The 16,649-nt window shown below is 37.0% G+C and overlaps 1 protein-coding gene across 1 annotated transcript in view; it reads left to right on the forward strand.

Moving 5' to 3' along the window:
• Nucleotides 1–865: 865 nt before the first annotated feature.
• The window catches only part of UBE2V2 (ubiquitin conjugating enzyme E2 V2), a 50,183-nt gene continuing 34,399 nt past the window's right edge, over nucleotides 866–16,649 (forward strand). Inside the window, exon 1 of the mRNA XM_004431147.2 lies at nucleotides 866–935. Coding sequence (XP_004431204.1) covers nucleotides 920–935 — 16 coding nt within the window. The 5' untranslated portion in view covers nucleotides 866–919. The remainder of the gene's footprint in view (nucleotides 936–16,649) is intronic.

Raw genomic sequence — 16,649 nt, forward strand, 5'->3', positions numbered from 1 at the left:
GCACTGGATGGCAACATTTCTACTGTGTTGCTAGAGTGAAAATTAGGGCTGTAAAATTTTTGCATTTTGAATTACATAATGCTTCCTAATTACTTAGAAATTTTTATACTTTTTGAAAGAACATTCTAGACTTAGACATAGATTTTAATCATGTTTCACTATCATGCTTATCTCCAAAGTAAAATATGAATAAGTTGGTTTAATTCTAAGGAGTTCTTTAAATTTTTTGTCCACCTCCAATCATTTCTCAACAAAGAATTGTCAACACCCACATTTTGTTATGGCTTTTATTTTAATACTGTATTTTATTTAGCTCAGTATATCAAAATATTATCATTTTCACATTTAATCAGTGTAAGATATTCTTATTTTTGTACGTGGGACACCACCACAGCACGGCTTCATGAGCGTGACCCGGTTCCGAACCCGCAAACTCAGGGCCACAGAAGCAGAGCGCTCAAAATTAACTACTACGCCACCGGGCCAGTCCCTAAAATGTTCTTAATGAGATTTTTTAAAATATATATATAATATTACGTTCTAAGAGTTTTAAAATCAGCAGGTGTTCTCCCTCACAGCACGCAAGCCGCCTTGGAGCCCGCAGCACCACTGCACATGCCTTTTAAAAAACCCTTTCTCTTCGTCCTTTTGCTCTATATTACGGCGACGGACTCAACTTTCTCTCCCAACCCTCCCACTGAACTTTTTCTTGGAGGTTTTATTCTGAGTTAATCGCGGAGTCTCAGGAAGCCGCCCAACAGCAGCGACCCACTGGGACCAAGAGCACGGGCGCCCCGGCGGGGCGGAGTCCACGGTTACGCAAGCAGGGAAGCCGTGGGGTGGGCGCGGCAGCACGCTCCCGGAAGTGACGCGTGACGTCGCCGTGCGTGCAGGCGGCTGCGTCGGGCTGCAGGAGAAGATGGCGGTCTCCACAGGTCGGTTCCCTGGGCAGGCTGCCTGCTTTCCCACTCCGACGCGGCTCTGCCCTTCCGCTTGCTACTGGCGGCAGGGCACTGGCCGTCTGGGAGAAGCCGGAGTGCGCCTTCTCGGACGCCGGGCTCCCCGGCGGCGAAGCCGGGCGCAGGGAGGGTCCGGGCGGGACCGGCGCCTAGGGCCCGTGGCGGCCGTCGGGGGTGGCGGGTCGTGCTCGCGCGTCGACCGTGCGCCTCCGGGCTGGGGGCGGGGTGCGGGTCCAGTTGGTGCGCGGAAGGCCGTGCGGGAGGGAGGAGGGGAGGCCCCCAGGGGGCGGTGTCAGCCTCGGGAACGCGGGGGCTCGTGGTAAGGGGTGTCCTGGATCCAGGGGTTCCGGTTCCCCTGGACTCGCCTTGACGTGGGTGGAGGAGGACAGGACTGTTGCTCTTCGTTATAACCGAGAGATGAATATTTTTAGTTGACTGGATACGTGTTGTCTTTTTTCATTTAAGTAAACAACTGCAGTGCACATAGAAGCACAGAGCAAGATGAAAGCTAATTGAAGAAGTAATTTCTTAGATAAGCTGTTCAACTCTTCTCTCGTACAGAATACAATGTTTGGTTTCCCTATGAGCACAGACTTTGAAATTGTGTTAACGCTGAGGTTTTAGAAGTTTGACCGTTTAAAAAAATGTTAAATTTAAAGTGTTAAGCTTTAGTGCTTAAAAATGTTAATACTTATGATATTTCATTTTCCTTATCATTATTGAAACGAGATTGTAGAACGGTGTGGTTTAATATTTCATGCCACTGTTGCATAATAAAATGAATTTTCAAATCTGTATCTGCTAAAATGGAAGGCTTCAGTGTATATTGTGATTGGTACTTTTAAAGTGATACCACAGGATACATTGTTCATACATTTTAGTGAAAAATTGTCTTTTAAATCTCGTTTTTATTACGTACGTCATAGATAAGATCTTTAACGATTTTAGCATTAGGGAAATATTTCGGTATAGTTGAGGTCAGAGCTAACTAGTAAAGCAAGGATTATTTAAAAAGTGGCATTTTGGTGTTACAACTTTATTTGCTATTTGAAATCAAGTGTGCATGTGAATGGGGCCATATCTTTTTAAGAGAAGTGCTTAGTACTTAGAAGTTCTTGAAAATTTAGTAATAAAATAGTGCAGTTTAATTTGATAGTTTTAATTTTGTGGATTGCATTATTTAAACACGATTTTTTTCTAACATTGTACATACGACTGTGGAAATATTTTGAAAAGACCAAAGATTAGATCATATTAATGGCGGATACTTTTTGTTAACCATGTTGAGTAATTTTTGGAAGTTGAATATAAATTATAAAGAAGTTGCTGACAGATATTAGCATATTTGTCCTACGTTGGAAGCCTGTACTTTCTAGTTTATATTTCAGCATTCTAATTGTTAGATTTTCACCTCGTTTATAGATTTATGAAATTTGAAGTCCTAGCATAATTAAAAAGAATATATTTTAGGCATTTAGTTGAGTTTTCTTAAATCACTGAAATTCATCTTGAAACTGTTGCTAAAAACTTGCCCAGGTCACTTTCTTATTCCATTTATCCATTTCCTGTACTTTACATCATTGACAGTATTGTTGAACTGGGAGAGAAATGAGTGCAGAAGCACCTTTGGACTATGTTTTGAAACTTTTTAAATTATGCTTTCTCTTAGCTGTACTATTTAACTTCTTGGTGGCATTGGAGGGAAACAGTACCTGTATATATGTGAAATAAATGTTACATAGCTTGAAATTTAAAATTAGATGAGCTAGATGGATTTAATGTACATGTTTTATATTTAAGCCAAAATAATCTTGATAGAAATAGTTGTTTGATAGGCCAAAAAGAAAAAACACTTGACAAATATTTTTTGGTCTTTATTAAGCATTATATTTTAATGTGCATTATCTAAGTCATATACTTTTAGCCTTTTTCTTACTAGAAGAAAAAGTCGGGGAAAAAATTCTAATTAGACTGACATCTTTAAGCTGAAACATACTTTGCCATACCATTTAGTCCTCTTATTCTGCAGATGAGAAAACTGAGGCCTAAAGAAATATAAGGTTTTACATAGTTGGTTAGTAATAGAGTCAAGATTAGAATCCAGGTTGTTTTACCCTCGGTCTAGTGTTCTTTCTGTTATGAGGAACTATGAATTTGCAATATTCCTCAAATCGTGAATCTTGCTCCCTTTCAGGCTTGAGAGTGGCTTTCACACTTTTATTCCTAGCAAAATCCTTGTTTCAGATTCTTAGATACTTCTCAAGAATGGAAGTAGGACTGTGGTGGACACCCTACTGGCTAGGTTACCCTTTTCTAACAGAGTCATCTCTGGGGATCAAGAGAATTTCATAGGACATAGCTTAATAAACACTACTCTAGAGAATAGAAATTTATTAGTACATTTAGTACCTGTGATTCAAAAATTTAATTAGATCCCAGCCTAATAAAAGAATTAGTGTCAGATAAAAGTTTGTCCAGTACTTTTTTAAAAATTAAAAATTTTTAGTTTTAGATTTACAGAAAAGTTGTGAAGATGGTACAGAGTTCCCATATACCTCATATTCAGTTTCCCCTGTTAACATCTTACGTTAGTATGGTACTTTTGTCACAATTAATGAACCAATATTGACACATTTATTATCAACTACAGTCCATACTATACATATTTTGGTTTCCTTTGATTTTACCTAATGTCCATTTTCTGTCCCAGGATCCCATCCAGGATACATTGTAATGTGAAGCGTTTTAAAATTTCTTATCACTTAAATTATACTAGTGTTACAGTGGGGCTCTAGTCTCTGAATGCAAGTGATTGTAAAATGTCTTTAAGTAATGAGAGGCTCAGAAAAAATGGAATATTTTTTCTTTGACAGTAGGTCTATGTAAGCTGTATGGATGGAAAACAAAACCAAAATAAAACCTAATTACCCTCTTCAGAAGCGGGCAGCATTGCGTATACTTGGACCAGGAACTGGATTGGCAGTGTTTTAATTCCCCTGCTGCCCCTGATGGATTACTGTGCCATGCTAGGCATGCCACTGGATCTCTTAAACCTTACTTTCCCCATGCTTTCCATGAAAAGTTTGGAGAACAGTTTTGTTTGTTTTCCACATCTTCAAGATGAAGGTAACTGAATGTGGGCAGAACTTGGGAGTAGTAATAGAAGAGATTTGCACATGTAAATTATAACATGGAAACTGGGAACTAAACAATAGAAGAGCTGAAGTGTAGTGGTCTATAGTATTTCCCTCGTGAGGCTTTAGTCACTGGCCTGGTAGATTTTTCTATGTCAGTTAGGAACCTGGATGCTCTTGATATACATTTGCTCTTGATAATGATTAAATAATATAGCCTTACTATACAGGCAGTACTCTGTTTGCACAGTAGTACGGGTCGGTAAAAATGACCATGCAGACTGAGGCTATTCAAAGCAGTCTTACTAACTGAGAAGAATTTGGTTTATTCTGTGACCTTGAAAATGTTTGCTAAAATGTTAAAAACTCTTCCTGTGGTTACAAGTGTATAGGAAAATGAAAAAAACAGTAAAACTAATATTTGTTTAGTACACTGTAATTTAAACATAAGAGACATTAAGAATTACAGTGTTTTTTTTTTATAAAAAACTTGTGAAGAGTACTTTGAACAACGCTTGCCTTGTTTTTCTCATTGTACTTATGTTGAGCAGGCATCTTTTCTATGCTTTGGTGAATTGTCATACTCTTAAATATAGATCAGCTTCCAATATTTTATCTTTTGTGCTTTCCCTGTTAAGAAATATCTGGAGAGTTTCTTTATTGTGAAGTTTTTCACTTCCTCTGGGACATTGTCATCCTTTTCTGACAACCACTTTCCTCATTTACATCCGTAAGCTCACCTTCACAAAGTTCCTCTGGCTGCTCATCTAGAGTCTCTCCCACGTTCCAGTGGTCAGGTATTCTATACCTACTTACATTTGATTCAGATTTCACTTCCAGTGTTACCAGTTTGTGTTTCTTTGCTGCATTTTCATCTTTGTTAGCTAATTTCCTTTATTGTCTGTTTTTATAGAATATCACATGGTAGACACAATTTGTCTACCTTGTCACCACTGGTAGACAAGGAGGCAACACTACTACGTGCTTTGATGTCTGTATGTGAACTGAGTAACAGACGTGCAGTGACCTGTCAGCAGACTTTGAGAGATGTGGAGTGTTTGGCCACAGATCAGGATGCTCATCTGTTATTTACATAGTGATTTGTGGAATGAAGAGCTAGCAGCAAAGTTTGTACTTGATGCAATTACTCATAGTTAATCCACTGTGGCAACTGAAGTTTGAACCGTGTGTTGGGGGACTGTTGTTAATTAACTAAACTGTGGTAATTGAAAATCATGTGTGTGGAAACCATGGAAAGCAAAGATTGCTCATAATGTGGAAAAATCCACTTAGCAATTATTTGGGGAGCTGTCTGACACAAAACTTGAAAGTGGATATGAAGCATGTAGACTAGAATAAATGGAATAAAATTCAGTGTTCAAAAGTTTGTTTTAAAAGTAGTTGACTTTTTTAAAGAGCTGATGTATTTATAAGTAAATCTTTGAGATATTACTGTAGGATGGGACTTCAGGACTGGATTTGGGAGTGATTTATTCTTGTGTACAAAGTCTGCACTGATTTGTATAAGAGCAGATGTTATTTTCAGTTTAAGTTGGAACTTAACTTCAAATCACAGTTTCAAATCACAGAAGGAGAGAAGTCCTTATGGCCTTGTATAGGTCTTTACATATGTTAAAATAGTGTGTTGAAATAGTTCTAATGGAAAGTACATTATGGGTCATCTAGGCTCTAGGCCAAGTTCATTTTATAGATGAGCAATGGAAATCTAGATATAAAATAATTTTCACAGGATTATTTAGTTAGGTGTTGAGTCCAGAGCTAGTTTCTTGATTTCAGCTTCTTTGATGCTGTGTTGTATTACCCTGTATTCTATAAACGTTTTGGTTGCTTTCATTTTGTGGGAACCCAGTAATGTTATTTCATAAATAAATGCCATTAAGGATCAAGACAACACTTGATAGAGTCTAATGGCATTATAAGTAATTGAAACTACAAGTTCTTTTGAGGAGTGGATGATTGTGTTGAAAAGAATAACAACAAATTTAGGAAAACTGATTTAAGTGACTAAATATTGTTAGACATTTACACAAATCTTTTTTTGTGAGCACAGATTTGGTATTGCAGGCAAATAGTAGTAATTGTTTGCCTTAGTGATTCTTATAAATCTGAGATTTTCCCTCTGAGCTTATTTTGGAGAGCAGGGGGAGGTTATTGGGTCTGCTGTGAGAGGTTTATAGAAACTCATCACTGTATCAGAAGTAGGAACCACAACCTAATGAGTTATCTTAAACATTTCTAGTGTTGCTCATAAAGTGGCCCTTTAGAACATTTAATACTCATCCTCCCCCGGCCCCCCCAATTCTTCCTTTTACCTTCCCCAAATAGGGTGCCTCTGCACAAGACTGTGTCTGTTTGTCAGGTAGGAAGAACTTGGTTCCAAGATTGGTGGGACTAGGAAGACTGGGCAACAGCTATGTAACCTGGGTTCCTTATTCTCTCCTGGGGTTTTGAAATGGTCTCAAATCCAGGGTCCTGTGGAAAAAGGCCAGTCTTCTCCATAAGGTCCTTAACTCCATCTTTGAGTGATGGGTCATAAGAAAGCTGAAGCTTCTGGGAGATAGAGCTGTAAATGAATATTGTTTGGTTTCAGGAAGTTGCTCTTTTCTACTTTATTGTTTTAACACCTTTATTGAAATATAATTCACATACCATACAATTTACCTATTGAAAGTGTCCAATTCAGTAGTTTTTGCTATATTTACAGATGTGTGCAACCATTACCACAATAATTTTAGAACATTTTTATCACCTCAAAAAGGAAACCCTGCACACTTCAGCTCTCACCACCCTGTCGCTCCACTCTCCCCTCCCAGCGCTTGGAAACCACGAATCAGTCTACTTTCTGTCTCTGTAGATTTGTTCATTCTGGAGTTTCATATGAATGGAATCAAATAGTATGTGGTCTTTTGTAATCTGGCTTCTTTCACTTAGTATAATGTTTTCAAGGTTCATTGATGTTATGGTATAATATTTTCAAGGTTGATTGATGTTATAGTATGTATTAGTGCATGTATTCAGCTTTTAATAGCTGGATAATATTCCATTGTTGATATATACTACATTTTATTTATCCATTCATCTGTTGATTTGGATTGTTCCTACCTTTTGGCTATTACAAATAATGTGTCTTTAAACATTTATGTACAAGTTCTCTACGGACATGTTTTCATTTCTTCTGGGTATATACCTAAGAGTGGAATTGCTGGGTCATATGGTAACTCCATGTTTTATTGTTTGAGGAACTGCCATACTATTTTCCCAAGGGAAGTCATTTTATATTCCCACCAGCAATGTATAAGATTCCCAATTTCTCCACATCATCATAGACACTATTGCCTGACTTTTTGGTTCTGGTCATTGTAGTGGGAGTGACATGGTATTTCATTGTGGTTTTAATGTGCATTTTCCTGATCACTAATGATTTTGAACATCTTTTTAGGTGATTATTGGCCATCTGTGTATCTTCTTTTTTTTTTTTTTTTATCTGTGTATCTTCTTTGGAGAAATGTTTATTCAGATCCTTTGCCCATTTTTATTTTTTTTATTTTTTTAATTCTCACCAAGTGTCTCTCTCTTATTTTTTTGTGAGGAAGATCAGCCCTGAGCTAACATCCGTGCTAATCTTTCTCTCTTTGCTGAGGAAGACCAGCTCTGAGCTAACATCTATTGCCCATCCTCCTCCTTTTTTTTCCCCAAAGCCCCAGTAGATAGTTGTATGTCATAGTTACACATCCTTCTAGTTGCTGTATGTGGGAGGCAGCCTCAGCATGGCCGGAGAAGTGGTGCATCGGTGCGCGCCCAGGATCCGAACCCGGGCCGCCAGTAGCGGAGCGCACGTGCTTAACCGCTAAGCCACGGGGCCGGCTCTGCCCATTTTTAAATTGGGTTACTTTTCTTTTTATTGTTGAGTTGTAAGAGTTCTTTATAAATTCTAGATACAAGTCTGTTATCAGATACGTGATTTGTAAGTATTTTATTCCATTCTGTGGGTTGTCTTTTCGTTTTTCTTGATGGTGTCCTTTGAAACCCCAAAGTTTTAAATTTTGATAAAATCCAATTTATCTATTTTTTTCTACTTTATTAGGATGCAGATTCTGGTTTTTGGTATGTACTTAGACAACTGGCTTTTTGTTTTAAAAATGTTATGTTGACGTAAGTTCTGATTGATGGTCTGGTTGTGATTATTTTACATGATTACTCTCTGACAGAGGGGCAAGAATCTAAGCTCCGCATTGCTGGATGTGTGGTTTAACTTTACGTTAAAAAAAAGTTATATAGTTAGATATCAAGCATACTCCAAGGACTTTATTCTTTATAAGTAGTGTAATTATGTCCTAGATTTTTCAGTCTAATGACTGGAATGTTATTGAACAGTACAAACAATGCATAGCTTGGTGTACTGTTTGTTATTCATGCTAGTGTCACCTGCTACCTAAATTATCAGTTGTGGTTTACTAAAAGTATTGATTTAAGTGGTTATTTTCTGAGAGGAAATACTTAAGTTACTGAAAAGATTTTAATTTTCTGAAGTGTTTACCTTACAAGCAATGTTTGGAGGGATATTTATGTATTTTGTTTAATATGGTTTTCTGACTGTGCGAGGTAACTGCAGCTTCCTGGACTCCCAGGAGAACAGTTACGTTCATTTAAATGGTTTCTGTCAGGAGAAGATCTCACATCTTCTAGAGTGTATGCCATTCCTAATTTTACTTAGAAATTCATACTAGAAAGGAACCAGAGTGTATTATAGCTTACTTAACTTTCCTCCACTCCTTAGTTTATTCCAAGGGAAGTGTCCCTTCATAGTTCTGAAATAAACATTGTTAGCTGCTATCCTGGAGAATCTTAAGTAACTTCTGTATTCTCCCTTTGTTTGTCTATCTCATTGAGATATGTATAGTGTATTAGAGCAAAATCTTCTGCAACAACTTATTATTGCATTGTATTTGAATGTGTCTGCTTGCATCATTGTCTTTACCACCATTGGAGTGTAAGACCTTGGGGAAAGGATTCTGTCTTTGTGTTCAGAATCAGCAACACCTGCTGCCGGGCTTGTCCATAAAATTAGAGAGAAAGATTGAAAGTAAGCATCTGCTGTAAATTCACCAAGTGTTTATTGAGTGCCTCTTGTGTTGTCATCATTTTCTTATGGTGTAGTTTCCATGTAAGTGACTTAGTAATAAAAGTGAGAAAATAATAAGTGAGAAAATAAATGGCTCAAGTAAAATCTAGCTTTCTTCCTTTGTATATAATGGCGTTTTACTCATAAATTTTGTTTTTAGTGTACTCTTCTGAAGTGAAACAGTACTAAAAGGATATTGTTCAAATACATTCACTAAATAAACACATTAAGCTACTTATTTTCTCCTTATCCAGCTAAGTTTGTATACAGCACATAGACTCCTGAATGAATTATTCCTATAGTTGCAGAATTTTGGGGAAGTGGCTGGAGGCAGAGTGTTTTTGGTTGTAACCTAAAGAGTACCAGTAGCATGATTCATATTCTCTGGTACATAACGCATCCCCCACACCACTTTGCAAATCTTCTAATCCAGAGGTTTTTTCTATCTGTTTGAAGATATAGTACAGATACTTGAGATGTGCAATGTTTGATTTGAATTTTGTTTTTTGATATATTTTACCATATTTCATCAATTCTAAGATACATTTTAATATCTGAAATTGGTATATGTCATGTATTTATTTAATTGGTGGTGTTTTTTAATTTCCTAAAATAACGGTCCGTCATATAGTTGATGCCGTCTTAGATTTGATGAAAAACAATATTTAAAAATCTATTAAAACGTACTCACTGGTGTGAATATATATCAGATTTTAAAATACTGGGTTCTACAAACAGGCTAACATGTTCTTGTTTATTAATTGAATATTAAGCTGTTGTTATAAATTTAAACAAATGTATTCCAGAGAAATAAATTTTAATCTCATGTAGTTTTTTTGAAATACTTGAGCAAAAGTTAAAATTGTTGTATCTGATAAACCTTCATTTCAGCAAAGGATTTTATCTACTGATTTTTTTCTGTGAATTATATATAAATATAACTTTTAGGATTAAGTCAGTATTTGTGTAAATTCACACCATCTGATGGATGTAATTTAATTCTAAAGTTTTTAAAAATGTAAATCATATGCTTTGATGCCAACAATTGTGTATTCTTGACATTTTTGACATCATTCTTTTGCGTTTCCTTGTTTCTTGTCCCATTTGCTTCGGACTGCCAATTCAGTTTGGTTGTTCTGTCTTATGACTCTTCTAGTTTTCTCTTTATCATATGTGATTTTGTTTTGATTATTTGTTTAGTGGTTACCTTGAGGTTTGTCTAAAAAATCTTGTGTATGAGATAGTTCATTATCTGATGGCCTCCTATTTCCTTATACTAAGTCAATTCAATCACTTTTCTCTTCCCCTTCTAAGTTGTTCTTGTTATACTTTATTCTATCTTGTGTTGTGGCTGTGTGTTTACAGTGATGAGGTTAAATTTATTTTTGGTGAATTCCTTCCTTTGATCTTTGATTTTGGTATTTAAGTGGTTGCTAACCTATTCTGGTAAAGATCTACGATTTTTCTGAGTTTATCTACCTATTTTTCTCCTTGCTCCAAGCTTTGTATTCCCTTTCTCTTCTTTTTTTCAGGCCTGAGGGCCTTCTTGAGTATTTCTTGTAGTGGGGGGTCTTGTGGCCATGAACTCCCTTAGCTTTTGTTTATTTGGGAGAGTTATTATTTCTCCATCATATTTGAAGGATATTTTTGCTGGATAGAGTATTCTTGGCTGAAAGTTTTTGTTTTTCAGTATTTTGAATATATCATACTAGTCTCTCTTAGCCTGTAAAGTTTTTGTTGAGAAATCCACTGAGAGCTTGATGGGAGTTCCTTTGTACGTTATTTTTTCCTTTTGTCTAGCTGCCCTTAATATGGTTTCTTTGTCATTGACTCTGGCTAGCCTTACCACTAGGTGTCGTGGAGTGGGCCTTTGCCTGTTGACATATTTAGGTGACCTATTGGCTTCACTTACTGGTATTTCCTGCTCCTTCCTCAGATTTGGGAAATTCTCAGCTATTATTTCCTTGAATAGGTTCTCAGTTCCACTTTCCCTCCCTTCTCCCTCAGGAATACCTATAATTCTTATGTTACATTTCCTAATAAAGTCAGATATTTCTTGGAGACTTTCTTCATTTCTTTCTTTTTTGTTTTTTTTTTCCCCTGTATTTATTTATTTATTTTTTAATTTTTTGTTTATTGCAGTGACATTGGTTTATAACATTGTATAAATTTCAGGTGTACATCATTATACTTCTATTTCTGCATAGATTACATCATGTTGACCACCCAAATACTAATTACAACCCATCACCACACACGTGCCGAATTATCCCTTTCGCTCTCCTCCCTCCCCCCTTCCCTCTTCCCCTCTGGTAACCACGAATCCCATCTCTGTCTGTATGTGTTTGTTTATTGTTGTTATTATCTACTACTTAATGAAGGAAATCATACGGTATTTGATCTTCTCCCTCTGACTCATTTCACTTTGCATAATATCCTCAATGTCCATCCATGTCACGAATGGCTGGATTTCATCGTTTCTTATGGCTGAGTAGTATTCCATTGTGTATATATACCACATCTTCTTTATCCATTCGTCCCTTGATGGGCACTTAGGTTGCTTCCAAGTCTTGGCTATTGTGAATGACGCTGCAGTGAACACAGGGGTGCATGTATCTTTATTCATTGGTGTTTTCAAGTTCTTTGGATAAATACCCAGCAGTGGAATAGCTGGATCATATGGTAGTTCTATCCTTGATTTTTTGAGGAATCTCCATACTGTTTTCCATAGTGGCTGCACCAGTTTGCACTCCCACCAGCAGTGTATGAGAGTTCCCTTCTCTCCACATCCTCTCCAACACATGTAGTTTCCTGTCTTGTTAATTATAGCCATTCTGACGGGCATGAGGTGATATCTCATTGTAGTTTTGATTTGCATTTCCCTGATAGTTAATGATTTTGAACATCTTTTCATGTGTCTGTTGGCCATCTGTATATCTTTGGAGAAATGTCTGTTCAGGTCTTTTGCCCATTTTTTAATTGGGTTGTTAGTTTTTTTGTTGTTGAGATGCATCAGTTCTTTGTATATTTTGGAGATTAAGCCCTTATCAGAAGTATGGTTTGCAAATATCTTCTCCCAATTGTTAGGTTGTCTTTTCGTTTTGTTGACGGTTTCCTTTGCTGTGCAGAAGCTTTTTAGTTTGATGTAGTCCCATTTGTTTATTTTTTCTATTGTTTGTCTTGCCTGGTCAGACATGGTGCTTGAAGATATGTTGCTAAGACCGATGTGGAGGAGCGTACTGCCTGTGTTTTCTTCTAGAAGTTTCATAGTTTCTGGTCTTACATTCAAGTCTTTAATCCATGTTGAGTTAATTTTTGTGTATGGTGTAAGGTAAGGTCTACTTTCATTTTTTTGCACGTGGCTATCCAGTTTTCCCAACACCATTTGTTGAAGAGACTTTCTTTTCTCCATTGTATGTTCTTGGCTCCTTTGTCAAAGATTAGCTGACCATAGATGTGTGGGTTTATTTCCGGGCTTTCGATTCTATTCCATCGATCTGTGTGTCTGTTTTTGTGGCAGTACCATGCTGTTTTGGTTACTATAGCTTTGTAGTATATTTTGAAATCAGGGAGTGTGATACCTCCAGCTTTGTACTTTTTTCTCAGGATTCCTTTACTTATTGGGGGTCTTTTGTTGTTCCATATAAATTCTAGGCTTCTTTGTTCTATTTTTGTGAAAAATGTTGTTGGAACTTTGATAGGGATTGCATTGAATCTGTAAGATGGCTTTAGGAAGTATGGACATGTTAACTATGTTAATTCTTCCAATCCAAGAGCATGGAATATCTTTCCATTTCTTTGTGTCGTCTTCAGTTTCTTTCAGCAATGTTTTATAGTTTTCTGTGTACAGCTCTTTTCACCTCTTTGGTTAAGTTTATTCCTAGGTATTTTACTCTTTTTCTTGCAGTTGTAAATGGGATGTTATTCTTAATTTCTTTTTCTGCTACTTCGTTGTTAGTGTATAGAAATGCAACTGATTTTTGTATGTTGATTTTGTATCTTGCAACTTTACCATATTCGTTTATTACTTTTAAAAGTTTTCTGGTGGATTCTTTAGGGTTTTCTATATATAAAATCATGTCATCTGCAAATAGTAACAATTTTACTTCTTCCTTTCCAATTTGGATCCCTTTTATTTCTTTCTCTTGCCTGATTGCTCTGGCTAGGACTTCCAGTACTATGTTAAATAGGAGTGGTGACAGTGGGCATCCTTGTCTGGTTCCTGTTCTTAGAGGGATAGCTTTCAGTTTTTCACCATTGAGGATGATATTAGCTGTGGGTTTCTCATATGTGACCTTTATTATGTTGAGGTACTTTCCTTCTATAGCCATTTTATTCAGAGTTTTTATCATAAAGGGATGCTGTATCTTGTCAAATGCTTTCTCTGCATCTAGTGAGATGATCATGTGATTTTTAGTCTTCATTTTATTAATGTGGTGTATCACGTTGATTGATTTGCGAATGTTAAACCATCCCTGCATACCTGGAATAAATCCCACTTGATCATGGTGTATAATCTTTTTAACGTATTGTTGTATGCGTTTTGCTAGTATTTGGTTGAGGATTTTTGCATTGCTGTTCATCAGTGATATTGGCCTGTAATTTTCTTTTTTTGTGTTGTCCTTGTCTGGTTTTGGTATCAGGGTAATGTTGGCTTCATAGAATGAGTTAGGGACCTTCCCCCCCTCCTCAGTTTTTTGGACGAGTTTGAGAAGGATAGGTATTAAGTCTTCTTTGAATGTTTGGTAGAATTCACCAGGGAAGCCGTCTGGTCCTGGACTTTTATTTTGGGGGAGGTTTTTGATTACTGTTTCAATCTCCTTACTGGCAATTGGTCTATTCAAATTCTCTATTTCTTCTTGATCCAGTTTTGGAAGGTTGTATGATTCTAAGAATTTATCCATTTCTTCGAGGTTGTCGAATTGGTTGGCATATAGTTTTTCATAGTACTATCTTATATTCTTTTGTATTTCTGAGGTGTCTGTTGTAATTTTTTCTCTTTGATTTCTAATTTTACTTATTTGTGCCTTCTCTCTTTTTTTTTTGGTGAGTCTAGCTAAAGGTTTGTCAATTTTGTTTATCTTTTCAAAGAACCAGCTCTTGGTTTTATTAATTTTTTTATTGTTCTTTTGGTCTCTATTTCATTTATTTCTGCTCTGATTTTTATTATTCCCTTGTTCTACTGATTTTGGGCTTGGTTTGTTCTTCTTTTTCCAGTTCCTTTAGGTGCATTGTTAGATTGTTTATTTGAGACTTTTCTTGTTTGTTGAGATAGGCCTGTATTGCTATAAACTTTCTCTTAGAACTGCTTTTGCTGTATCTCTTAAATTCTGGCCATGTTGTATTTTCATTTTCATTTGTCTCCAGGTATCTTTTGATTTTTTCTTTGATTTCTTCGTTGACCCAGTCGTTGTTCAGTAGCATTTTGTTTAATCTCCATGTATTTGTGGTTTTTCTGATTTTTTTCCTATGGTTGATTTCTGGTTTTATACCGTTGTGGTCAGAAAAGATGCTTGGTATTATTTCAGTCTTCTTAAATTTATGAAGATTCGTTTTGTGGCCTAATAATGTGATCAATCCTGGAGAATGTTCCATGTGCATTTGAAAAGAACATGTATTCTTCGGTTTTTGGATGGAATGCTCTGTATATATCTACTAGGTCCGTCTGTTTTAGTGTATCATTTAAGGCCAATGTTTCTTTATTGATCTTCTATTTGGATGATTTATCTGTTGGTGTAAGTGGAGTGTTACAGTCTCCTACTACTATTATGTTACTGTCTATTTCTGTTTTTATGTCTGTTAATAATTGCTTTATTTATTTAGGTGCACCTACATTGGGTGCATAGATATTTACAAGTGTTATATCCTCTTGTTGGATTGTTCCCTTGATCATTATCTAATGCCCTTGTCTCTTTTTACAGTTTTTGTTTTAAAGTCTATTTTGTCTGATATGAGTACTCTTACCCCAGCTTTCTTTTCATTGCCATTTGCATGGAGTATCTTTTTCCATCCCTTCACTTTCAGTTTGTGAGTGTTTTTAGGTCTGAAGTATGTCTTTTATATGCAGCATATATATGGCTCTTGTTTTTTTATCCAATCAGCCACCCTATGCCTTTTAATTGGAGCATTTAGTCCATTGACGTTTAAAGTAGCTATTGATAAGTATGTTCTTACTGCTATTTTTTAACTTTTTTCCTCAGTGTTTTAGTAGTCCTTCTTTGTTCCTTCCTTCTTCTATACAGAATTGATGGTCTCTTTAGTTTGACCTCTGTCTGAAAGCTCTACTCTTTAACTCCCCTCCTCCCTCCTTTGATGTTTTTGATATCATATCTAATCTCTTTTTTGTGCATTTGTGTCCATTTCCCTCTTATCATGGAAATAGATAATTTTTCCTATTTGTGGTCTTCTCTTTTCCCCTTAAAGCACTCCCTTTAACATTTCTTGTAGTACTGGTTTCTTGGTGACAAACTCCTTTAATTCTTCATTTCCATCAGCACTGATTGGTTTTTCTTTATGATTTCAACCTGTTTTGTGAAGAAACTTCTAATCTCATTGAATTGTTTGTCTATGTTGTCTCGTATTTTATTGAGTGTTTTTATGATAGCTATTTTGAAGTCTCTGTCATTTAGGTTATGGATTTCTGTGTCTTCAGAGTTGGTTTCTGGGTGCTTGTCATTTTCCTTCTAGTCTGGTGATTTCATGTATCTTTGCATTGTGGTTCCTGTGTTGGCTTTGTTTTTCCTCATCCTGAAAATCTCTGGTTGCAATTTCCACCTGCTGCCACTCTGTTCGGGTAAAGGGCTGTGTAATCTGAGCCCCCTCCGCTCTGTCCCAGCTGTTCGCTGTGATCCGCGGGTCGCTTAGTCTGGTCTGGTCGGCTGAGCTGCAGGGTCTGGTTTGCGGGAAAGGGGGTGGCTCTCTCTTTTGCCCGCTGGGTTCCTGGTGTGGGGGGCTTCTTGTTCGCCCTTCGCTATCCACCCTGTGGGTTGCTCAGATGTTGATGGTACCCCGTAGTAGTTCTGAGTCCTCTGTGTGGGAGTTTCCCCTTGGCTGAGAAAGCCCAAAGAGCTATGGTTTCCCCGCAGAGGGCCGCCCTTCCCCCCTCTCTGGGAGCTGCGTGGACCAGGATCGCTGATCTGATGGGGAGGGAGAGGAGTTCTCCATACCTCTCCTCACTTGCTTCAGGGGCCCAGCATGTTCCACTCTCAGATGTGCGGCAGTGTGGATCTTTCCAATCTTGCTTTTCACTGTCTAGGATTCCGTTGTTGGTCTGTGACTGTTCCTTTTGTTGTATCTTATCGGGGGAAGAGTTTACGGGAAAGCTCACTCCGCCGTGATGCTGACGTCACTCTCCTTGACATCATTCTTGATGATAGTATTTATAGTGGGGTTGTAATTTCTGTGTTTGAAACA

The sequence above is a fragment of the Ceratotherium simum genome, chromosome 23, assembly GCF_057802395.1.
Source record: "Ceratotherium simum simum isolate JZ-2026a chromosome 23, ASM5780239v1, whole genome shotgun sequence".
Lineage (NCBI taxonomy): Eukaryota > Metazoa > Chordata > Mammalia > Perissodactyla > Rhinocerotidae > Ceratotherium > Ceratotherium simum.